We start from the raw sequence: 25,631 nt of genomic DNA on the forward strand, positions 1-25,631 counted from the left end.
GGTTGCAAAGTTATTATTTTGGCACTCACATGGAGATTCTTTCAAATGCAAATTTGACATGAAGAGTAGGAGTGCATGTTTTTAATTTACATTGAACTTTGGACTCCCCTTTTACTTTGGATTTATACATGGTGCCAAACCAATGCTGCATGTGTACAGGCTGTGTTTATTATCACATGGTAGGGTTTTATTTTCTATATGTGTGCAGTGATTATTATGACATAGTAGGCTTTTATTTTCTGCATGTGTACATGCATTTAATTATCACATGGTATGCTTTTATTTTCTGCATGTGTACAGGCATTTAATTATCACATGGTATGCTTTTATTTTCTGCATGTGTGCAGGCTTTTAATTATCACATGGTAACATGGTAGGCTTTTATTTTTGCATGATCACAGGCTTTAAATTATCACATGGTAGGTTTTTATTTTCTACATGATCAATCACATCATATTTGTTTGAATCAATAAATTTCAGAGGGTTAATGGCTGGTATTTTGTGTAGGGGTGAGCAAGATAAATGTCAGACCCTTGAAACCCTTTTACCCGACTCGTAAAACCTTTAATTAGACCCGAATATATAATAAGGGTCGGGTAAAGGGTATTTAAATTTCTCCTTAAAGGGTAAAAGGGTTTCAAGGGTCCGACCCTTTTTCAGACCCTTTACCCGTTTACTAGTTTCTATATACATCTGATTCGTGATTAATCTGAAATGTATGAGAGGTTTGTATTTTATTTATGATTCATCATAAATTTTCCAACTACTAAGAAAAATAAAAATAAAAGGCCATACTACTGATTGGAAACATATAATGTATATATGAAAATCATTGAATTGTTCTCTACATGAAATTTGTGAATGTAAATATTATTTGCATCGGTTCAAATGGTTGATAAACTTTCGAAGTTAGAATTTACTGTGTTATTAAATGAAAGTATAATAGTTCTAGGATTTATATATTAAAGTCGTATATGATATATGCAACTAGTAAATGCAGAAGATGAGCTGCGGTTACTGCTTTAAAGGGTTGGACCCTTGAAACCCTTATTTATACCAGATCCTTTTATTGTTTAGAGGGTAGGGTCTCGGGTCCACATTTCTTCCTAAAAGGGTAAAAAGTCCGGGTAGGGTATTAGGTAAAAGGATAGGTTCTTACCCTTTGAACAGTCCTAATTTTGTGGTTTGTTTGATTCAATCAACTGGTTCAACATCACGTGATGAACAAGACGGTGACAATTAATAAAAAAAGAGTTGTTTTTGTGTAATAAAAAAAATTCTTAAGCCACCATTAACAATAGCGGCTTAGTTAATAAAAAAAATTGTAAGTGTAATCCGCTATTCACAATAGCGGCTTAGTGTAATTTTTTTTTGTGTAATCCGCTATTCATAATAGCGGCTTAGGTGTGTAAACCAAAAAAAAAAATTAGCTGTAATCCGCTATTCAGAATGGCGGCATAGGTGGGTCATAACATAACATAATGTTGAAGGGATATATCATATATTAGCAACTATGTTTAAGTGTAATAACATAATTAACATATTTAAATAGTATTTAATAAATTATTTGTTTATAAAAGCCAATGAGGTGAATCCCAGTTCATCACCCACTATGATAGTATTTTCTCCTACTTGCTAATTCACCACCCACTATAATAGATTCATCATCCTCTCGGTCGACCAAAAGTGAGGGGAATCCTAGTTCATCCCAAGTTACTACCGTTGTATATGCTAGCAGTCCAACAAACGACATATCAAAGGTGTAATGTTACCTATGTCGTGCTCATACTTACTACCGTTGGATTTGCACGACGTGAATCCTACATTGTGCAAGTGTTTATATATCTAGTTTCATAATACAATATTTCTTTTGTTTGAGTAACTACTTATATGTTTTTGAGGTTGTGTAGGCATCATGTGATCTTCCTCAGCCTGAAGTAAAGCAACAACCGTCACCGGAGTTAACTTTTGACCAATTGAACCCTGATTTGTTAGAAGACCCGGATGCACTGAAGAGTATTTATGAAAACGAAGGGAAAGAAGTTGAACCAGATTACTACCATGACCCGTATCCTGAAGAGCACTCATCGGATGCCGAATGGTCAAACAACGACGGTCATTGGAAGTAAAATAGAATTAAGTTTGTACTCTAATTTTTAGTAAGTAGTTTGTTAAATTATATTTAATAAAGTTTGTAATGTGTTTGTTTGTTTTTTTTTGGCGTGTGTAATGTAATGTATTTTTTTAATCTAAAATTATTAGTTTACACAAAAAACACACAAAAAAAAAACATATTTCCTTTATAAATAGCAAAATCATATTTTCTCATCCCGTACTACTTCAAGCACTTTAAACAAAATATCTCATTCCACCCACACCCTAAGTCAACCAAAAAAATGAATATGAACTTGAATCTCAACCCGGTTCCAAGGGATGACAGTCTCTTGTTTTTTTTTTGTGTGTTTTTTGTGTAAACTTTTAATTTTAGATTAAAAAAATACATTACATTACACAAGCCAATATAACACAAAAAAAAAACAAACAAACACATTACAAACTTTATTAAATATAATTTAACAAACTACTTACTAAAAATTAGAGTACAAACTTAATTCTATTTTACTTCCAATGACCGTCGTTGTTTGACCATTCGGCATCCGATGAGTGCTCTTCAGAATACGGGTCATGGTAGTAATCTGGTTCAACTTCTTTCCCTTTGTTTTCATAAATACTCTTCAGTGCATCCGGGTCTTCTAACAAATCAGGGTTCAATTGGTCAAAAGTTAACTCCGGTTACGGTTGTTGCTTTACTTCAGGCTGAGGAAGATCACATGATGCCTACACAACCTCAAAAACATATAAGTAGTTACTCAAACAAAAGAAATATTGTATTATGAAACTAGATATATAAACACTTGCACAATGTAGGATCCACGTCGTGCAAATCCAACGGTAGTAAGTAGGAGCACGACATAACACCTTGGATATGTCGTTTGTTGGACTGCTAGCATATACAACGGTAGTAACTTGGGATGAACTAGGATTCCACTCACTTTTGGTCGACCGAGAGGATGATGAATCTATTATAGTGGGTGGTGAATTAGCAAGTAGGAGAAAATACTATCATAGTGGGTGATGAACTGGGATTCACCTCATTGGCTTTTATAAACAAATAATTTATTAAATACTATTTAAATATGTTAATTATGTTATTACACTTATACATATTTGCTAATATATAATATATCCCTTCAACATTATGTTATGTTATGACCCACCTATGCCGCCATTCTGAATAGCGGATTACAACTAATTTTTTTTTGGCTACACACCTCTTATGAATAGCGGATTACACAAAAAAAAATTACACTAAGCCGCTATTGTGAATAGCGGATTACACTTACAATTTTTTTTTATTAACTAAGCCGCTATTGTTAATGGCGGCTTAAGAATTTTTTTTTATTACACAAAAACAACTTTTTTTTATTAATTGTCACCGTCTTGTTCATAACGTGATGTTGAACCAGTTGATTGAATCAAACAAACCACAAAATACCAACCATTAACCCTCTCAAATTTATTGATTCAAACAAATATGATGTGATTGATCATGCAGAAAATAAAAACCTAACATGTGATAATTTAAAGCATGTGATCATGCAGAAAATAAAAGCGTACCATGTTACCATGTGATAATTAAAAGCCTGCACACATGCAGAAAATAAAAGCATACCATGAAAATAATTAAATGTCTGTACACATGCAGAAAATAAAAGCCTACTGTGTCATAATAATCACTACACACATATAGAAAATAAAACCCTACCATGTGATAATAAACACAGCCTGTACACATGCAGCATTGGTTTGGCACCATGTATAAATCCAAAGTAAAAGGGGAGTCCAAAGTTCAATGTAAGTTAAAAACATGCACTCCTACTCTGCATGTCAAATTTGCATTTGAAAGAATCTCCATGTGAGTGCCAAAATAATAACTTTGCAACCTTGGTTTGGAAGCGTGTATAAATCCAAAGTAAAAGGGGAATCCAAAGTTCTATGTAACTTAAAAACATGTACTTTCATATTTTAATATAATTACTACTTTTATAAAACATGTTATTTACATTTCAATTTATAAAACATCTACTTTTATAAAATTATTCAACATTCAATGTAAGTTAAAACCATTAGGATAAGGGGTTAGTTTGGTTTGTTAAAAAACTAAGTGGGTTAACTTGGCTTGTTAAAACTAACGCCGGTTAACGGGATGAAATGGGTTTCCTCCAAACCTGCTATTGGGAATGGCGGATTAGAGCTTGTCAGGTAAGCCGCTTTTTGCAATGACGGATTACATATTTCACTTCCTCCTAAACCGCTATTAGGGATAGCGGATTAACCTATTTCCTTTTTTTCTTTTTTTTTTTTTGACCAACCCATTAACATATTTCACTTCCTCCTAAACCATCATTATGTTAGCGTAAGCGTCGTCTATTTTAGGGTCTCCAAGCAACAGCTGGCGTTGGTGACTGACCGGAAGCCTACAAATAAACAATAAGTCCGTCGCCGGAAAGGTACATAGGATTATTCAGAAGAAAAAACGCACATGCCGTCCAATGACCCCCGAAAATCTACAATTAAACCACCACTAAGGCCGTCGCCGGAAAAGTAAAATCAAACGTTGCCGGTCACGCGTTGATGTGCAGTCTGTGTATAATTTCTAAGAATTGGAAGCTACATTATGATACAACTACCGATGTAGACAAAGGGAACCTGTATGCTGTGATGTGAGGGTAGAGGCAACTTATAAGTGGTAGTGGTTGAGACGACAATTGGTAGGTGAGGTGCCATGGCGGTGGCAACATTGGTAGAGGTAATTCCTTCATGATTCGCTTGACAATCATATACGTAAAAACTTCACTTCTTTTAGTAGATTCCAATTCGTTCGCATTTCATATACTTTGACAAATTTCGATTTCAAAGCCATATCTTTTAAAAGATCCACATACCATACGCTCCCCTACGAGCAGTGAGTGTAGGTACGTGTAGGCATGTGACATTGCCCGACAAGTTAGTTTTACATATACATGTTTTTTATGAAATGTAGTTTAGTTTTGGTTTACCCGTTAAGTTATATTATTAATGCACAATAGGTACACACGTGTTACAGTTTTAGCTAGTTAAGTTGTTTAAACAGATTTCACTTAACACACCCATTTTATATTTGGCATGTGTGCTGAGGCACTTGAAATCAAAAGAGAATGGAACTGAGTTTAAAGGGCATGGCGGTTGTTAGGATAGACCCGATGGTAGTCTTTAGCCATCACAGTTTAAGTCAATAAGGGGTAAAGATGGTTGCAGTTTATAGTTTAGGTGTGACAGAGTAACGTAAACAAGCCACTTGTGAGCTAGTTAGAATCGGTTTGTTAAAAGCTCAATTCAAGTCACGCTTAAACAAACTCGTGCCTAAATCGAGGACTGTTTAATAAATGAGCTTGAACCCAACCTTCAAATACCAAACTCATTTAGACTCGCGAGTCTTTTATTTTTATAAATACAATTTCCTTGACTTGAATATGTATTTTATAAATATGTATTTTGCATAATAAATTTATACAAAAGATTATATTTTAATATAAATAAAACAATTAAATATCTATGAAATATTAAAGGAGGCGAGCTCAAGCTTTAAAATTTTCTTGCGAGCCGAACTCAGGCTCAGTCTGACACTCTGACTTGACTCGTTTGGGCCACATGAATTGCTTTGATACCATAATAATCAACCAAAAGATAATTGGTTTCCATTCTGTTATAAGGAATACAACTGAGTTAACAGAGGATACCAAGTTTACCCATCATAACCAAGATACTACAATCTTTTCTAATTTCTACTACCTATTTATAACCTAAAAACTAGTTACAAGATCAATGGTTGATAGATTGTCCTCACTAATAATGGTTAGTTGTGCTTTCTTACATGAGGCATACAAAAACGTGTCACTTGACACGAAACAAAAGTAACAGCTAGCTTGTTGGTCCTTACGTCATGGCTCGATAACAAGTAGAGGCTGCAACCAATAATGATGTTCTTACTTCTTAGTCACATTAACAACAACAAAAAGTACAGTTTTAAATTGTTTGCTTATGAATGGATTGAATTTGGTTGTGCTACTTGTGTATCATCTCAACCAAATCAAATCAAAAAGTGTGGTTGAAAGGAGAACAACTCAAACAAGTTAAAACTTACCTAAAGGTCATTATTGATGCATTAAACCTCCTAAATCATTCATATACATTGTTTTGTAATCATAAGTAGTGCATTGATTATTCATAAAAAATCGCATAAAATGCTTACTTTGACCTGTTAGTCTGTTACCCAACCCACCATCTTGCCACTTTGAACCCCAAACGTGTACGAATTTTTCTCGACTTTGCGTGTGTGAGTGAGTGAGAGAGACATACCATATCGAGACTCACAGGTTTTCCATCCTCAGCAAGAATGTCAACAATCGTTCCAGATTGATCAGCCTAACAAAAACAGAGGTCAAGAGTTATCTACGTTGTTATAAGTTCCAAACAAACTCCAACATGTTACAGAGTGTAATGTAAATGAATATCGAACCAGAAATGTGAAAAGAATTACCTCAATCTCATTCATCAACTTCATCGCCTCAATAATGCACACAACCTGACCTTTCTTAACCTTGTCTCCAACCTGGAAAACATACATTACATTAAAATGACAACATAGCACATATAATACACATTAAAACGACAACCTTCACAAAGGGGGGTGCTGCTGGTGCAGGAGAGTGATAGAAGGTTCCAGCCATGGGGCTTTTTAATGGAGGATGAGGCGACTTTAGCTTCGCAGGAGTTGCTGGTGCAGAAGGAGCCGCTGCTGGTGGCGGCGGTAGTGGTTGTGATTGAATCACAGTCTGGGGCTGCGGAGATTGCATCATAACCATAGGAGACGCTGCTGGTGGTGGTAATGGTAAAGCATCCTTCTTCCTTATAACAACTTCACAGCTCTGTTGCTTTAGTTCCAGCTCCACAATATCAGTTGAATCCACTAGCCTGAAATACAAACTATTAATCGTTTCTGATGAAGTTAATGGTCTTGTATGTAAAAGACTTGACTCATAATACCGAACAAGCTCTGAAACTTGATTCATCAATGCAGAAACTGATGCATCATCAGGAACTAGGGTTTCTGGTGAAGTTGATTCCACTGGCTTCTCAGGAGACGGTGAAGAATTTGACTTCTAAAAGCAACATTAAAATAAGTATGAGACTTAGAGCACATCCGGTGTGCAACAAGTTAGCATAGGGCTGTAAACGAACTGAACCGAACCGAACCAAACCAAACCGGACAAAGCCATGTTCATGTTCGTCCGTTAAGCTTTTATCGGACAAACGAATGGTTCAAGAACACCTAACCAGCCGAAATTTCTTGTCCATGTTCATTAATGAAATGAACTTGTTCATGAACGGGTCACGAACACAGACGAACATAATTATAAACACTGTTTTATTTTATTTTGCTAACCGAAAATGGTCAGTGTCAACGGCTTGGTCCTGATACTAAGTTTGTGTTGGTATTTTTATGACATTCATATTCATATGTTAATTTTCATAGAAATTATTAGTGACATAATACTTATATAAATATATTTATTTTAATATTTTATTTAACTTTGCTTAAATCTATATGATAAGATTACAAAAGTCATTAAAAAATATAAAAAATCTTTAATGAACAAACATAAGCAAGCAAACAAACAAACATTAGTGAGCATAGACGGATGTAAACGAACGCTAACAAACACCTTATCGAACATTGATGAAGACAATTGCACGAACATGGCTTATAATCGTGTTTGTTCATTTGAACGTAATTCGGTCATAACAAACATAAATGTTCGGTTTGTTTACAGCCCTAAGTGAGGATTATAAGTTATAGCTGTATGAACATAATAATAATAATAATAATAATAATAACCTTTTTAAGGTGAGCAGACATTGCCGTACCAATATTATTATTGTTCTCATACTTCTTTGATACCTACACATACAGATAACGAAATAACAGTAATTTAACCTAACAGGTTGTGATGTGCAATCAAACCCTAGCTGCTATATATAATATGTATAAGTACCTTAAACCCTAGAGAAGGGGTGGTTCCAGCAATAAAAGGAGTGTTGGACTTCAAACCCCAGCGGAAATGAGCAACCGAGTTCTGGCCGTGCTTAGTGTTCCGCCGGCTTCGCTGAAACGCGCACAAAGCCGCTGATTTGGGCGACGGGACAGCCAACGACGCCATTGATGAACAATGGCAGTAGTTACATACAAGTACGAACTGTATGAGGAATTAATTGGAAATAATTCGTGAATGTATATAGGTATCGGGTACGAGTGTACAACCACATAATAAATAAAATGGTCACATAATAAAATGGTGTCGATTAAAGGTCGACGGGTTAGTTATTTTTTTTTTTTAACGACCTTTGAAAATGCCTTTATTATTTGAGTAGCCCCTCTAAAACAAAATGCCATCTGTTTATTTTAAACCAATTTTGACATTTTATGTCTGACTCACTAAAGAAAATGAAACTAACAATATAAGAAAACCCAACTAAGCCATGTTCAGAAAACTACAAGATCTTAAGCCTTAACCAGTGCAATTGGACTATAATGCCAATCGCAGAAGTTCAAATCTTACTTGGAACATTGTTTTTGTGAGCATCCCCACTATTCTACCATGCAATGTTTTAAACATTGGATAATGAAAAACACATCCAGGTCTGACTCTAGGGTGATCCAAATGAGACAATGCCTTTAAGCTTCCATCCTTCTAAGGCCCCCAATCTTTTTTTTTAAGAAAAAAATATTGTAGGTCTGAAAAACTAGAAGTTCAAGAACCATTACATCGCTTAGACTATTGAGGCCTAGTCGACCTTGAACAATGAAACGTCCCAAAATGTGTTCTTTATTTTGATTAGGCTTTAATTACTATTTCGACAATCATTATTCATCCATTGTTCTCAAACACAGTTTGGGATTAGGAATCTTGATTCTAGTGGAATTAAAGAATATATTGTTGACCATTTTTTATTAGGTTCTAACACTTCTTTACACTTAACATTTTTTATGTAATTATCTTCATTTTGTTTGACGAGATTGTATTTTAAGTTTTAAATTGATTTATGTTGAATGTTTCTGTTTAGTAATTTATTTGGTAAATTTGATACAATGAAATTTAGAAAATGGGTCTTAATTTCCTACTTCGTTTTAGACCTCCACAAAGATTAAGCGGCCCTGAACACAGTTCAAAAGTAAAAATGCCTTAAGTTAGTTTTTTATTAACCTGATTAATTAGGTAAAAATTTCGAGGAAGCAACTCAGGATAATCGGCACCTTGAAATCTTAATATCAGTAAAAAGGAAAAAAGAAAAAAAAACTTCTAGTTCAGTGATAATAATATAAGACAAAATCGACCGTAGAATGTTATATCTATATATTATTATTATTATCAAGTGTCAAAAATATGCCAGCGATGGCTAGTTCAGTCAGCAAATCGTCAAACCCTCCACCGAGTTATTTATAAGGCCACGAGGACGTTTGGTACCAGCTTCGATTAACACTTGTATCGAATCCTCAGACGCATTTATCTCTCTGATAAGCAGCCATACACTAATAGCCTGAATGAGGGCAGTCACTAAGGTCGAACAATCCAGGGTTTGCCTAAACATAGGTCTCCTATGACTTTATCTCGCATAAATGTAGCCATCCAACAAAAAGCATAAGGTGATAACGTGTAATGTGGATTTGTTGGTATTACTAAAATCCAATGACTAGGCACACATATCATTTTCTTGAGGGGGTTTTTGAGACACAATCGACTCATAATATCCATCATCCCATGCTTCACAATTAATTGTCACAAATAGCCCATGCCACGGATCTGCCACGGGACCGCCACGTATTACCCCGGGGACTAATCTCGTGTTCTCGCGCCCACATAACGAATCTGGCTTCTTTTTCGAAACATATTATTATTATAGCTAAAACGCAAAGGAAGCTATACATACATACATACATACATACATATCTAATATATCTGAATGCAAACGACGACGTTTCCGTGGTTTATGCTGATTGCGTGATTCCCAAGACTTGTTTCCGGCTAGGGTTTTTCTGTATGCCGGATCACAAGCCAACGCTTTGTAAGTATTCTATTCGTCTTATTGTTTGAATCATCATTGTGTTTGTGGCTGATTATGTTATTAGTAATAGTTTGTGATGGATTTTAGGGGAAAACAGGCTGATTAATAATGGTGAGTGTGGTTGAATGTGTGGTTTAGTGATACAAACCTACAATTTTGTTGCTGAATTGCATTTGTTTTGGTTTAGTTATTGCTTACTGTGTTTCTTAGGGTTTGCGACTTGAGATATGAAACTACTGCTCTGTTTTGTTCATTAAGCATTAGCTCACTTTTTATTTTCTGTTATAGTTATTATTATTATTATTATTATCTTTAATTTAGCCATTTTTCTATCTTTGGTTTGAATATTTTGAGACCGAGTGTTGTGGTTTGATTAGTTACTTAGTTAAAGCGCCACGTCACTGCCACGTAGGCGGTGGGCTTTAACTGGCCCGCCCTTTTAACAAGGGTGTTGTGGTTTAACCAGATATTAAAAAAAAAAAAAAAGGTTATGATTGGCTGAAATGGGATGGACCCCCACCTTATTTGCCCTCTTGGGCGTTACTGGGATGACGAGCAGGGGGTGGGAGAGTTTGGCGCCCGGGGAGTGTTGTGGTTTGCCTATGGAAATGGTGGTGATGTGGAAGGGATTGCCGGATTGGCGCTCCCCACATCTGCATCACCACAACACACAGTCTAGTAATTATTAACGTTTGATCATCATCATTAGTTTGTTAGCTTTTAAATTATCTTTTTCATATTAATCCAGATCTGATTTTCAATTATTTAGTATACGTAACAATATTATTCTATCAACACAAAGTTCCTTTAAATCATTATCATTAGTTGGTTAGCTTTATTATTATCTTTTTCATTGTAATCTAGATCTGATTTTCAGTTTCCGTACACATAAGTAGTATTTACCAATACAGTTTTTCAGTTCTTTTGAACTCGTTCAATTACCTTGTATCTGAATGAAATACTCAACATCCATGGTAGTAATTATTGTAAAATCATACTTTAACTGGGTGATATGGTTGTGACATAAGTAGAGACCTGGGTGTAGAACTTTATACATTAGGTGTCGTTTCATTCTTGTGGTCATATTTGCTATCTGTATGTAATCTGTCTAATGCTCACACAGTTTATTTTGTTTTGTAGGTGATATATAGTTGCTGTTAAGCTCTCTTCATAAAGTCTAGGTTTATATACTTCTAAATTAACTTTTAAACACCAGCATTATTTGTATAAAGTGTGCTTGAATGGGAGCATGAGTTGAAATCTTAGATGCATAATACCCAAAATTAGAGAATGGATGACTACAAACTACCTGAGAGTTTGCCTCCAGCATGGATAAACAAGAATCCATCTGAATTAGCAGAATCACCTACCTTCATCCTCTCTTGTTTTGTTGCTGGCATTATTGGTATCCTAACTATTGTATATACTGCTTTCCAATGGAGAAGAAATCTAAGTCTAAGTTTAATGAAAGCCACTGCAAGAAAAAAGAAGGATCCTAAGTCAAGAAATAAGGTCCCACTGGCTGCTCATACATGGTATCGAGATTCTGGGCCCCGCATGAAAAACTTAAACTGTTGCGTGTGCTTAAAATCAGTTTCATCCTCTCAGACTGTTGGACATGTTAACCGTTGTAGAATATGTGGGGCTGTAGCTCACCTCAGTTGTTCAAGAAAGGCTCACAGAGATTGTAAATGTGTATCTATGATTGGGGCTAGTCATGTTCTGCACCTATGGGCTATCAGGTGGACTGAGGTGGTTGACCAACCTGATGAAATCTCGTTTTGCAGCCATTGTGAAGAGCCATGCAGTACTTCTTTTCTTGGTGGCTCACCAATATGGTGCTGCTTATGGTGTCAACGGTTGGTTCATGTTGACTGTCATAGTAGTCTTTATAGTGACACAGGTGATGTTTGTGATTTGGGCCCGCTTAGAAGGTTGATCGTGTCACCTCTTCATGTTAAGGAGTTGAGACGGACCTCATCTGGTGGAATCTTGAGTTCCATTACTCATGGTGCTAATGAGATTGCATCTACTGTGCGCGCGAGTATTAGGAACCAAAGTAAGAAAAATAATCAAGGAAATGAAGTATCTGTGGAAAGCATTAATAATAATATAGGGGAATCTTCTACAGAAAGCACAGCCGACGGTAATCTAGTAAATGATGCTTCAAATATAGCACAAGAAAAAGAAAACTACAATGAGAACATAAACACAAACACGAATGGTACAAGTCAACACCAAGATGGTGATGTGGTCAAGTTTGGTAGAAAGCCAAGTTTCAAAAGAAGCTTATCAGATAGTAAAAAGATCGAGTCCTATGTAGCGGGAATGAAACAGAAATATGAGTTGACTGATTTGGGTCCAGATGCAAGGCCTCTTTTGGTCTTCATTAACAAGAAAAGTGGTGCTCAAAGAGGTGATTCACTCAGGATACGGATGAATATACTCTTGAACCCTGTTCAGGTCAGTGGGTCATAACGGGATTCAAGTTCATTGTTTAAAAAAATTATTGTGTTTGCCTATATCCGAACAAATGCTTTAAATGTTGCAGGTTTTTGAGTTGAGTTCAACAGAGGGGCCGGAAGTTGGTCTTTATCTATTTAGAAGAGTACCTCATTTCAGAATTCTTGTATCTGGTGGTGATGGGACGGTGGGATGGGTACTGGACGCAATTGAAAAACAGAATTTTGTATCTCCGCCACCCGTCGCTATCTTGCCAGCTGGAACTGGAAATGACCTCGCAAGAGTTTTAGGTTGGGGAGGTGGTTTGGGATCAGTAGATAAACAAAGTGGTCTCTGCACAATGCTGCACGACATAGAACATGCTGCTGTAACCCTTCTTGATCGTTGGAAGGTTTCTATAACTAACCAAAAGGGAAAACACCTTCGATCCCCGAAATTTATGAATAATTATCTCGGTATGTGAAATCTGATTACTAACCTATTTTGTTATAATCACGAATATTAATCATGATATAAACGGCTCTTGAACTGTAGGTGTTGGATGTGATGCAAAGGTTGCTCTAGAAATCCACAATCTGAGGGAAGAGAATCCAGAGAAGTTTTATAATCAGGTGCGCATTTTATTTGTTATCTGTTTATCTTAAATGTATGTTGTGCCCATTTAGGCTTGGAACATGCGCTTTATTTAAATTTGATAGATATTAGAAACTTAAATGTAAATGCACGTGACTATTGGCAGATGATTTTTTTTTTCATAATACTATAATTAAGTGGAAACTATGCTTGCAAACGAACCGAACAAACACGAATGAAACATGTTCATGTTTGTTCGTTTATCTTTTAATGAACAAACACTCAAACACGGACAATTAAACGAACATCGTTTTCTTGTTCGTGTTCGTTCATGTTTGTTCATTAACATTGTAAATGAAATGTTCACAAACGTAACAAACGAACATAACTGAACATATATGAACGGACATAACTGAGCTAAAACCATTCAAATCAGTTTACAGGCCTAGTGGCAACTGGTCACATTTTGTTCCATGTATCCAATTATTTTGCTCAGGGACTTCATGTTCGTGAACATTCATTTAAATTTGTTCATTAAGTTCGTTTAAGTTCGTTCGTTTACGTTCATGAATGCCCGTTAGTTTATGTTTAAGTTCTTCATTTACATTCATTAATATTTTTATGTAAATGCTATGCGCCCCTTACATTTTACTCTAATTTTAATAAGTTTTAGGCCCGACACATTGTTTTTCACATTTACTTTTATATGGTTTTATTTTCTTAGGTCATATATGTTCAGTCATGTTTGTTCATGTATGTTCAGTTATGTTCGTTCATATATATGTTCATTTATGTTCGTTCGTTACTGAACAACAAACTTAAATGAATGTTCACGAATCATGAGCATAAATGCATGAACAAGACATGTGTTCATGTTCGTTCATTTAAATAATGAACAAAACTCTTTGTTCCTAAACGATACACTGAATGTTCGATTTGTTTACAGGCCTAGTGGAAACTGGTCACATTTTGTTCCCTGTATCCAATTATTTCACCAAGCTAAAACTAATATTTATCATTGCAGTTTATGAATAAAGTTTTGTATGCTAGAGAAGGTGCTAGAACTATCATGGATAGAACATTTGCGGATTATCCTTGGCAAGTTAAAGTCGAGGTAGATGGCATTGATGTTGAGGTCCCTGAGGTTAGTTAAATAGTTTTCATTCAATTTAATTTCCATTTATTCACCTATTACCGAGCAATGTTATGGTTTTATGTTTTTAGGATGCTGAGGGTGTTGTTGTTGCCAATATTGGCAGTTATATGGGTGGTGTAGACTTGTGGCAGAATGAAGATGATAATTATGATAATTTTGATCCTCAATCTATTCACGATAGGATGCTTGAAGTTGTGAGCATATCAGGGACCTGGCATCTTGGAAAGCTTCAGGTAATGTTATTTCACAAATGCAGTTTATTATGCAATTAGTGTGTCGGAAGTTTTAATCTCTGTTTGATTCCTGTCTGTCCACTATATTAATATGAGAAAACACAATTCTTTTTGGTTTTACATATTAATCTAAGAAGTAGTTTAAATAATTCCCAGGTAGGGCTTTCCCGTGCTCGAAGGCTTGCACAAGGACGGACCATTAAAATTCAGCTTCTTGCTCAATTGCCTGTTCAAATAGATGGTGAACCATGGATGCAGTCACCGTGTACGTTGACCATCTCACATCATGGCCAGGTTCTCTCTCTCTCTCTCTCTCTCTCTCTCTCACACGCGCGCGCGCACACACACACTGTTGTGGATATAGTTTCTCCATAGCTTTCTTACACTCATTTTAATAATGAAAATCAAAAGCATCAATTGTTATTGATATTGAGCTGAACTTTTGTTGGGTTTGATGTTGAACAGGCTTTCATGCTGAAGAGATCTTCGGAAGAACCACTTGGTCATGCTGCAGCTATAGTGGCTGATGTGCTGGCACATGCTGAAACAAAGCAGGTGATAAATGCATTACAGAAGAAGACTCTTCTTCAAGAAATGGCACTTAAACTATCTTAATACACGCACTACTAGTGAGTTTTACTTGTAGCAAATCGTATATTTATAGCTATCTTTTTCCTCGTGTGCATTATGCGTTTCTTTCACACTTGTATACAAACACATATTATAAATATAAAATGGAAAAGTTTTGACTTGTTTAGCCCGTTAAGGTTACGCCATAACCTCAACTGACCCGTCCAAAAGTAATCAAAACTTGGGCACTTGGGCAACAGCCTACTAATGAAACTGCAGTTAACACTAAAATTATGGGTTGCATGATGGACCTGTGCGCACCCTCCTTCCTTAATGAATCCGCCACCGAGACTTGTTATGAACCACAAGGTGATGAAATGATTTCACAAATGAACTTTGTGAATATTGATATTTTGCCTGTGTTGAATCGTGTATGGTCTTGTGGCACGTGTACTAAAATGTTGTATGTTGGCTTGAAAGTTTCCAGATATGTACTCTTTTGTTAAAGCATGGAAGCCAGCAAGTCGGTGGAGGCGTGTATGTATGTATAATGATGAATGATGATGGTATTGTTATCCATCCGGTTGTGGCGAGTAAGGTAGACTAATGAAGAGGTTACTTTCTTGGACATGGATAATCCAGAATGCAAGGAAAGCAATGAAGCAACAATGGTAGCAATGACGACAATATACGAGAAACTGGAGCGAAAATTAGAGAAACAAATCAAATCAATATCAATGGTGAAACTGAAATCATAACCAATATATTTATGATGAACGTTTAGATAAGAAAGATGATGGATTCAATATCAGAATAGAATCAAATTATTCAACATTGAAGAAGAAACAACAATTATGGGAGGGTAAGAGAGGATCATACATAGCTACAAAAGTACAAATCAAACTTTGATATCAGAATTTTGATTAGTGCCATAGTTCAATTCCACACAAGAGGGTGTTTGGGATTGCTTATTTAACTCTGAAAGTGTTTTTTTGTTAAAAGTGTTTATTGGCTTATGGCTTTTTGAAAAATAGTTTTTAAAAAAGTGTTTGGATTAGCTTATGTGGTTGGAAAATCCATAAGCATTTTTTTAAAAAAATGCTTGGCTTAGCTTATTTACATAAAATGACCAAAAAGGGTAAAGGGTGGGTAGATTAGTAAAAATCCAATCAAAAAGCCAAAAGCATTTTTGAAAAGCCCCAAATTAGGGCTTTTGGAAAAGTGCTTTTTCAAGTCAATCAAAAAGCCAAAACAAAAAGAGCTTTTACATTTGCCAAACACTTTTTTTGCTTATTGGCTTCTTGAAAAAGCCAATAAGCCAATAAGCATTTTTCAAACTCAATCCCAAACGCCCTCGAGCATACAAGTGGAACAACCACAAACATCTTTTTTTTTCTCCGTCTTATACACTCACAGACAAATATAAAGGATTGAAAGCCTCTAAATATAGAGTATGCTTTAGTTTTCTCTAAGCTTTTCTCTGTTATAAAGATTTCAATATAGTGTTGTGTTAGTTGTTTTCTCAAATTTTTCTCTATATTATAAAAATACGGTTATAGAGGTTTAAATGTGAATGCTTTTAAATACTTTAAATGCCTTTCAAAAGTTGTTGAGTTTTTTAAATAAAATATTTATATTTTATATAAAAAAAAGTATTCCTAACTTATTAGTTATATTACATATAGCAATGTGATTGAATTACTGAATTATGGCCAACAAACCCTACGTGTTGCAAGCAAGGCATATTGGTCAAGGCAAATTTGATATTTGGATATTGGTTGTGTTAATGATTAGATGTTTATGAAATGTTGTAAAAAAAACTTGATCACTAAACATGCTAATACTAATCAATAATTGAATGATGAAAATCTATTAAAAAAAAGGGATTTATTTTTATTATGAATGTAGTGTGTAAATAAGAGTTAAAGCAACTCAGATTTCATACGTTCTTGCGATATCTCTCCATTTTCCATTTTGCTTAAAAAAATCGACTAATAGTTTCATGGCAGTCCGTCTATCACTTTATAGCAAGACCTAAGTTGGCCGTTCTACCATCAATACCTCCATAATGAGTTGTGTTGAGAATAACTTGACAATGGATTTCAGTCAGTGACGTGAAAACATTCTTTTCTAGATCTTAGTTTACTCATAAGTTCTACAATTCTAGTCCTAGTTAACCCGACAATACTCGAATTCCTCTTGGTAGCATAGAATTATAACCCCATCTAAACTTGTGCATGGCTTATTCTATTTCTCGATAAAGAGAAATACGACCAATAGAGAATCCATTGAGAAGTTTATGTGTATTCAAACTATGTACTCGGTTTGCACTATAACACTTAGAGGGTGTTTTGGGATTTAGTTTGAAAAATGCTTATTAGCTTATTGACTTTTTCAAGAAGCCAACAAGCTAAAAAGGTGTTTGGCAAATGTAAATGTCCCTTTTGTTATGGCTTTTTGATTGGCTTGAAAAAACTATTTTTCAAAAGCCCCAAATCTTAGCTTTTCAAAAATACTTTTGGCTTTTTGATTGGAAAATTACTAATCTACCCACCCTTTACCCTAATCCAAAATATAATCATAAAAAGACGTTCATTATTCTCAGCCGTTGTTCTTCTCTCTGTTGTTCTTTTCTAGTTGCTGACTAGCGTACGTTTTCTATAATTGTTATTGTACGTCATCTACTATAATTCTATTAATTGTTATTGCCGACTGCTTTACTGTAGCGAACATTGATTTTACTGTGCATGATTGATATGTGAATGAAGTGTCAAGAGTTATATTACTGTACATGTTTTCTTGCAATAACTTTTTATATGCTTACCGTGTGATATTATAATACATTATGAAACGAAAGAAATAAGGTTTGCCCATGTAAAGAACGTGTACTAATTTTTGATAATTCATTATCTTCTTGTTGAATTGTGATACTACATTATTATAAGATAATGGATGGAAACAACTCTAATGTTGTTGATTGTGAAACATCAAATAAAAAGACTAAACCAAAAATCGTTTGGGATAATGCTACATTCATGGAGTTAGTGATGCTTGCTTGACGGAACTTAGAAAAGGGAATAGGCCCGGTACTCATTTCAATAAGGTTGGGTGGGGAAATTTGGAAAAACCATGAAGGAAAAAATTGGCAAAAGCTTTTATAAAAAAACAACTTAAAAACAAATGGGACAACATGAAAAAAAAATTGGAAGCTTTATGATCACTTAATGAGACTTGAAACTGGAATCGGTAGAACAAGAAGCTTAATTGATGCATCATCAGAGTGGTGGGAGGAGAAAATAAAGGTAGGTCATTTTACGTAAATAATCTATTGGCTTATTGGCTTTTTGGAGATATTCAACTTTCATTAAAAAATAATGTAGTAGTAAATGATTTTAAATATATAAGAATGACCTTTTTGGTCATTTTACGTAAATAAGCTAAGCCAAACAATTTTTAAAAAATAATCTATCGGCTTATTGGCTTTTCCAACCACATAAGCTAATCCAAACACCTTTTTGAAAAACTCTTTTTCAAAAAGCCATAAGCCAATAAGCACTTTTAGAGTTAAATAAGCAATCCTAAACACCCTCTTAGTTTTGAGTCTTTTAACAATATTGAACTATATATCATTTTTTTAGATGAATTTCTTATATTTTAGGCTACCGTACCCTTCAAATTTGAAGCCCCTATGCTCCACTTTGGCCAGACTATGTTATCTTAATCGGACTTACGCTAGTTTCAGAGTTTGGCTTGGGCGTTTCCTCGGGAAACCATACCGTCGACTGCCACTTGACAGCCATTATGCCACCACAAGAGCAGAACTCTCAGCAGAACATAAGTAGGATTCGAACTTGAGTCTCCACTGAAAAACCCAAGTCCTTTATCACTAGACCACAAATGGGAGATGACTATATATCATTTATTACCCTCAAAACTCTTTACCCTTAATTTAAATAGAATTTCAAATAGAGAAATTCCAAAGCCAATTTATGAGAGATGCATTTTGATTCCTGTCGAATCATATTCTAATGTTACGATTATGCCATATATTTCTTTTTAATTCCGTCAAAATATACTTTACAACAAAGAAACTTATGGCCTGAAGCTGTTTATTTTTATTCAATAAAGAAACCCATTTAATGATAAATCCGACAAGTAATTTTTCTAAGATGACTCATAGAAAAATAATATAGAGTCAAGTTATTATAAAAAGAGAAGACAAAATTAAAAATGATGAGAATGATTTGTAGCCATAAAAAATCCCGTCAAAAGAATAATGAAAAATTAACAAAAAAAAATATATATATATATCTTAACTCAAATTTCAATATAAAAACGGAAAATGTAAAAATACAAAAATGTTTCTACCGCTTTTCCCATTCAAATAAAAAAAATCGAAAAAGACACAATGTTAAGTGAAAAAGATTTGTGTCTTTTTTTCTTAACATTGTGTTATATTTTGCGATATATTTTGTCTTTTTTTGTTTATCATTGTGTTGTTTGTTTATTTTCGGCATTGTGTCATTTCGTAGTTTTTTTTGTGAACGGGATTGACGAGGGAAAACATTTTTGTTTTCTATTTATATATTGAGTTATGATTTTTTTATTATTGTTTTTGAATTTTTTTTAAAAAGATTTTATGTGTGATCATAAACCCTTCTCACACTTCACAGTTTTGTCCCACTTCTCATTTTAAATTTACCCAAATAATATATCATCACTATTCTTAATTTTTTTGCTTTTTATAAGATAAAAAGAAAATTGTACCACGATAACAAATAAAATAATTATAATCAAAAAAACAATTTGGATTATAGGATTAAAAAAATAAGGAAAAAAAGTAAATAATTTTCTTTAAATTGTAATTCAACATGTGCGAGAACAAACGCTGACCGCCGCTTTCCCCCTTTTCTCGCGCGTTTGTGTTCATCGATTCCTAACCCTAATCCCTAAATTCGGTATCGACTTTCTCGGATCCTTCCAAATTCCCCACCGATTCTTTCGATTGCCATCTTTGCCTATCGACTCACCTCTTTTTCAACGCCTGCCGTTCCGGAAATCAGTTTCTAGGTTAGGGTTTCAGTTTTTCCTCGATTCTATTCAGATCTATAATCTTTTTAGGTAAATTAGTCGTTTTGATCATGCGATTGCTTGTTTTATTGCTGTTGTTATCAGTTCGATCTATGATTTGTATTCAGTTAGGGCCAATTCTTGAAAATCTTCAATTTGGGGATCTAGGGTTAGGTTTCGTTTTAAAATTTGGGTTTTTTTTATCAATTATTTTTTTTTAAATTGGGTTTTTTTACAGGGTTGTTAAAATTAGTTTGTAACGAAAATCTTTTGTTTATTTATTTTTATTTTTGTTACATCTATTTTTCTTTAAATACTCAAAACATATTATTATTATTATTATTATTATTATTATTATTATCATTATTATTATTATTATCTTGTGCACGTGACAGTTGTTTTGTACTTTATAAATTATGTCATAAGAATCTTGTTTTTATAAAGTTTAAAGCTTTCTTGTTTCTTGCCACATCAATATAGAATGTTACCATTCTAGAACATATATTCATATGACATTATACAAATATTTCAAACTTAAATGTCACACTTTGATGTCCAATTAAATAACCTTTTTATGAACATTGTGTTGAAAGTATATGCAATTTCTTGATCATGAACATGGGTTTCATTGTGCAGATAAACATGGTACAGAAGCGTCAAATAGCCGAAGAAGAATATGATTTTGCATCCAAACACCTGAAGTTGGAAAACAGTTTCCAGTTAGTTTCTTGTTTGGAGTTTCCTCCTAAAGATGTGCCCTTAAAACATTCAGGTGAGTGGGAGCTTGTAATCTTTTGCTTATTTAATATTGTGTGCGATTACTACGATGCAAGCTGTATGCTAGGTGTTTAAACTAATGGTTTTGTTTTGAAGTGACATTAATCAATTTTGAATGTTTTATCAGTAAAGTGGACAACAGGTTATGATAATGATTTTTACAGTATCTTTTTTGCCAACTGAAACAAAGGTCGTTTTATTTGCTTCGTATATTCTTAAATTAACTCATGCGGTGATATATGATTCTTTTTAGCTGAGGACTGTTTCCCAATAGATATTTCTGAAAATGACCGCCAATATGAAAGTGACAAGATCACAGACAAACCAACAACATTAGTTCAGACAGACGATGCGTATTCTCGTGTCTTAAGATTCCCTCCTCAAAAAGTAGTCCCCGTGGGACCCGAATATCAAGCCGATTTTCCTGAGATTCCAGAATGCTGCGTATACGACACAAAGAATGATGAGAATAAGTTTTTAGGGACTTGTATAATCCCAATGCCCGAATCAAAGTTAACTGTAAAGTCGGATCTTGCAGTTGGAAAGGGTAGAAAGGACTGTTTTTGTGAAGATCCCGGTTCTCTTAGATGTGTCAGACAACATATAACCGAAGCAAGAGAGAATTTAAAAGTAAACGTCGGCCGTGAAAGATTCTCAGCCCTTGGATTTGATTTCATGGGGGATATTGTTGCCTGCAAATGGACTGAAGAAGATGAGCAGTTATTTCACGAGGTTGTGTACTCGAATCCGGTATCTTTAGGGAAAAATTTCTGGGAAAAACTTGCAGAAGTGTTTCCTTCACGAACTAATCAAGAAATCGTTAGTTATTACTTCAACGTGTTCGTGCTGCAAAGACGGTCCGAACAGAACAGATATGATCCAATGAATGCTGACAGTGATGACGATGAGTTGCAGGTTAGTGAGCCGTCTGAAGAAGATGATGACTCATGTCCGGATGAGATTCAAGAATACGGGTTTGGTGTTAAAAATCCAGTTTTTGATGATACAAGGTTTATGTTTGAGGATTCCAAGGTTTGGGATGTCGGGTATTTTTCATTCCCGAGAAGTATAGCCGAGTTCTTGCCCACTGGTAGCATGATTGAAGAAGTATTTGGAGTTGAATCTTGGAACATTGATAATAATAAGGCTCTATGAATTGATATTGAATATGTTTATATTTGATTAGATTAGTTGGTGTTTTTCATTCAAGTCATCAAGGTATGACTGCCCCATGATTCTTGTACATACTCGAATGTTATTTAAATATTTATATTAGATTGGCCGATTTTATTAAAGAGACTAGCAAGTAACTAGACCGATGTAAAAGCAACACTAAAAAATGCAATCAATTACATCAAAAACACAACCGGGTTTTCAAAACGCGAAGGAAACCGCTTATCTCAATTTACCCCTGCTATTTTTCACCCAAAGGAACGTTAATTTATACGGTTAATATCTGTATATCTTCTTTGATTTTCGTAATCGACACCCTTGTTTTTTCTGAACAATGTTTCATTCCCTTTAATAAAGATTATATTGAAGATTGAAAGCTATCATCAAAAATAAAAATTATATTAGATTAAAGATACATGTTATTGCGTAATTTAAAGTTTGAAACTTACGTATAAGTGGAGTGTGCTACTTTTATCATTTGCCAAATTGCCATGGTGTATTATTGGGCCTGCGTGGTGAATGGACATATTATTCACGATATAACATAAGTCCGTGATAAAAGGGGCTGCTTGGTAGCCTCCTAATGCTAAATCGGTTAGAGAAAAGAGACTTTTTAATGGTTTTTGAAGCCTTTTAATGGTTAAGTTTTAGAGATATACCGAATGATTCAGAGGTTGTCTTTAAATTAGTCAGACATATTAATGATTCAACACAAGATTGCCAAACAGCCCATAAGTACGATTATCGCTTATCTGTGTCCCATAAGCTTTGATCGAATTTGATTTATATAGCACTGATCACATTATTCTACATTCTTGATGTTTAATGACACGTTTGATCTTTATTAAATCAGATCAAATTCAAAAATGACTACATTAAAATAAAATAAAAAGATAGAATTAATTATTATTATTATGGAAAATTCCCAAAATGTTCCACTAATAGAGAGGGATTATATTTTTGATATAAATAAAAGTTTCCAAAATGTCTCATACAAGCATGTCTTCGACGACGCGTTAGGTTTTCACGCGGCTTTCACGACCTGCTTGGCCACCAAACGCGTCCTTCAAAACCTGTTAGTCTCTAACGCACGTCTTTCACGACCTGCTAGCCTCTAACGCGTCTTTCACTACATGTTTGGCCTATTAATTATTTGTTTTAATATTACATTATTATAATTAATTTTATCCATATCTGGTTTTTCTTTTATAACTTGTAATATATAAATTTATATATAATTTTGAATATGTCCCTGAGATGTGTTTTTTTTCTACATGTCATAAATTTTACTCAAAACCGAGTGTCAAATTGATATCGAAATGTTCAATAAATGTTTAATAAAATTTGACCAGGCTCGTTTTAAGTAAAGTTTATGTCAACACGTAGATAAAAATAAGCACGTCTCAACGGTATATTGGAACTTTATAAAATTTTATGCATTACAAGTTATTAGAAAACCAAATACGAGTAAAATTATTTATAATAAAATAATGTTTAAAAAAATAATTAATAGGGTAAACATGTCATGAAAGACGCGCGTTGGAGGCTAGCAGGTCGTGAAAGACGCGTTGAGGCATAACACGTCGTTAAAGACGTGTTTGTAGAAGACATTTCTAAAAGTTTTATTTATAGGAACAAAAATGAAATTTCTCTCCAGACATTTTAGGAATTTTCTATTATTATTATTATTATTATTATAAAACATATAACATTCGCATTTTCAAACATGAGTATATTATTAAATAAAAAGATAAAACAAAATGTTTATAATATATAACATTCACAAGTGCAAGCAGGGGCGAAGTTTAGTTAGGGCCCGAGGTGGCCCGCCCCCTCTCCCACCCATTTTTTTTGTAGTGGTGTAAATTTACTTGTTTTCGTCTGGAAATTTTTATACGTAGTGTAAATTTACTTGTTTTCGACTTAAAATTTGAGCCCCCCCTGCGTTGTCCAAGCTTCGCCTTGAATGCAAGAGAGGCAATTGTATTGACATGTTGAATCAGAACATGGCATATTTATATATTCGTGCCAAAGGCATTAACCCTAACCTAGACACATTTAAAATCATGTAACCCTAATACGCCGCGTTTATCTCATTTATCTTATCAAGTCAAACGAGTTGACGAATTGGCAGGTTGCAAATGAGTTTAAATCAAGTGGTAAACATGTTAGACTCGTCATAAATGGGTTGACTGATTGAATAAATAGGTTGACAAGTTTTAATCAAATCATAAAAGTATTTTACTGGTTGACGGGTCAGCATGCTTATAAACATGTTAAATAAGTTAACCACAACATGGTCCCATTTAATTAAACTTCCTAAACACATCACATTTATTATGTTGATCTTTTTATTAAATGTGGGATATGATATATTCTAAACTAAATATGATTATTTTAATGTCGTGTTTGTGTAATTGATATTATTTTTTCAATAAAAAAATATAATTTTCTTTCTTTCTTTCTTTCTTTCTTTCTTTCTTTCTGTACTTGTGGACCTACATATGATCCATTGGTGTATGATCCAACCAATTTGGAATGGGGTAGCTCATAGGTTTTGCCACCAAGCCTTTTTCTTGGTGATATGATTGACATTTTTAGAGCTTAAAAGAATTACTTTTTAAGCATGGTTGGTGTACCGACATAACATATCACACCATTGTCAAGGGACACATGTTACTAAAATCATTTGTCCACATACTATTCCTTATATAGTTCGCTTTTGAATTTTAATATACATAATCCATTGAATAACCAATCTATCAATATCTATCCATCTATATCTATATATATATATGCTAAGTATAAAATGAAAACCCACTTAAGTTGTGAAAACTCTAGAAACTCATTCTCAATCACATGTTTTTAATTAATGTTTAAATCTTGTGGTCCACAATTAAAATGAATAAAAAATATAAATATAAATATAACTTTTTCTTTCTCCTGAAAACATATATAAAAATTAGTAAAAAAATGTTAAAAAATAGCAAAAACATTTTTTTTGATGTTTCGATGTTTTGTATTAAATGTTATAACATATATTACATGTAACAAAAAAAAAAAAACGATGTTACATAGGGTTTTCGCGGGTTTTCACAACTCAAGTGGGTTTTCATTTTAACCTTACCCTATATATATATATATATATAATTGTCTGCATACAAATCTATGTGTTACAATGTGGTTGCTTCCCACCCCCTCTCGGGTCACAAGATAGCTTTATTCCTGAATGGTGGCTTCTTATGCGCTTGACCTGAATTCGCAGGTATGAGTCTTACCAAACCCGCGTAATCCTTAAATGAGTTATAACATCTCATTTATTTATAAAACCTTTTATCGCTTGGCAACTGTCTTATTATTACTTGCTCATGTTTGATATACCGACGCCCGAT

The 25,631-nt window shown here is 34.2% G+C and overlaps 3 protein-coding genes across 3 annotated transcripts; 2 read left to right on the top strand and 1 right to left on the bottom strand.

The window, feature by feature from the left end:
* Positions 1 to 5,758: 5,758 nt before the first annotated feature.
* On the bottom strand, positions 5,759 to 8,321 carry LOC143560795 (biotin carboxyl carrier protein of acetyl-CoA carboxylase, chloroplastic-like). The gene is made up of 7 exons (XM_077049012.1): positions 8,157 to 8,321; positions 8,000 to 8,062; positions 7,147 to 7,262; positions 6,777 to 7,074; positions 6,641 to 6,712; positions 6,460 to 6,525; positions 5,759 to 6,065 (listed from the first exon to the last, which is right to left on the bottom strand). Exons 1-7 carry the CDS (start codon positions 8,319 to 8,321, stop codon positions 6,042 to 6,044), a joined length of 804 nt encoding a protein of 267 aa, XP_076905127.1. The 3' UTR covers positions 5,759 to 6,041.
* A 3,049-nt stretch (positions 8,322 to 11,370) lies between these two features.
* Positions 11,371 to 15,471, top strand: LOC143560801 (diacylglycerol kinase 1-like). The gene is made up of 7 exons (XM_077049018.1): positions 11,371 to 12,687; positions 12,776 to 13,142; positions 13,222 to 13,298; positions 14,285 to 14,404; positions 14,485 to 14,649; positions 14,806 to 14,943; positions 15,115 to 15,471. The coding sequence occupies exons 1-7, from the start codon at positions 11,515 to 11,517 to the stop codon at positions 15,262 to 15,264; spliced, it is 2,190 nt and encodes a 729-aa protein (XP_076905133.1). The 5' UTR covers positions 11,371 to 11,514; the 3' UTR covers positions 15,265 to 15,471.
* Positions 15,472 to 20,111: 4,640 nt separating this feature from the next.
* LOC143560808 (uncharacterized) lies at positions 20,112 to 22,221 on the top strand. The gene is made up of 3 exons (XM_077049025.1): positions 20,112 to 20,289; positions 20,926 to 21,061; positions 21,320 to 22,221. The coding sequence occupies exons 2-3, from the start codon at positions 20,932 to 20,934 to the stop codon at positions 22,219 to 22,221; spliced, it is 1,032 nt and encodes a 343-aa protein (XP_076905140.1). The 5' UTR covers positions 20,112 to 20,289; positions 20,926 to 20,931.
* The last annotated feature ends 3,410 nt before the right edge of the window (positions 22,222 to 25,631 follow it).

Source organism: Bidens hawaiensis, unplaced genomic scaffold (genome assembly GCF_021521415.1).
Source record: "Bidens hawaiensis isolate Kalapana, Puna unplaced genomic scaffold, B.hawaiensis_p1.1 tig00020451_1, whole genome shotgun sequence".
Classification (NCBI taxonomy): Eukaryota; Viridiplantae; Streptophyta; class Magnoliopsida; order Asterales; family Asteraceae; genus Bidens; species Bidens hawaiensis.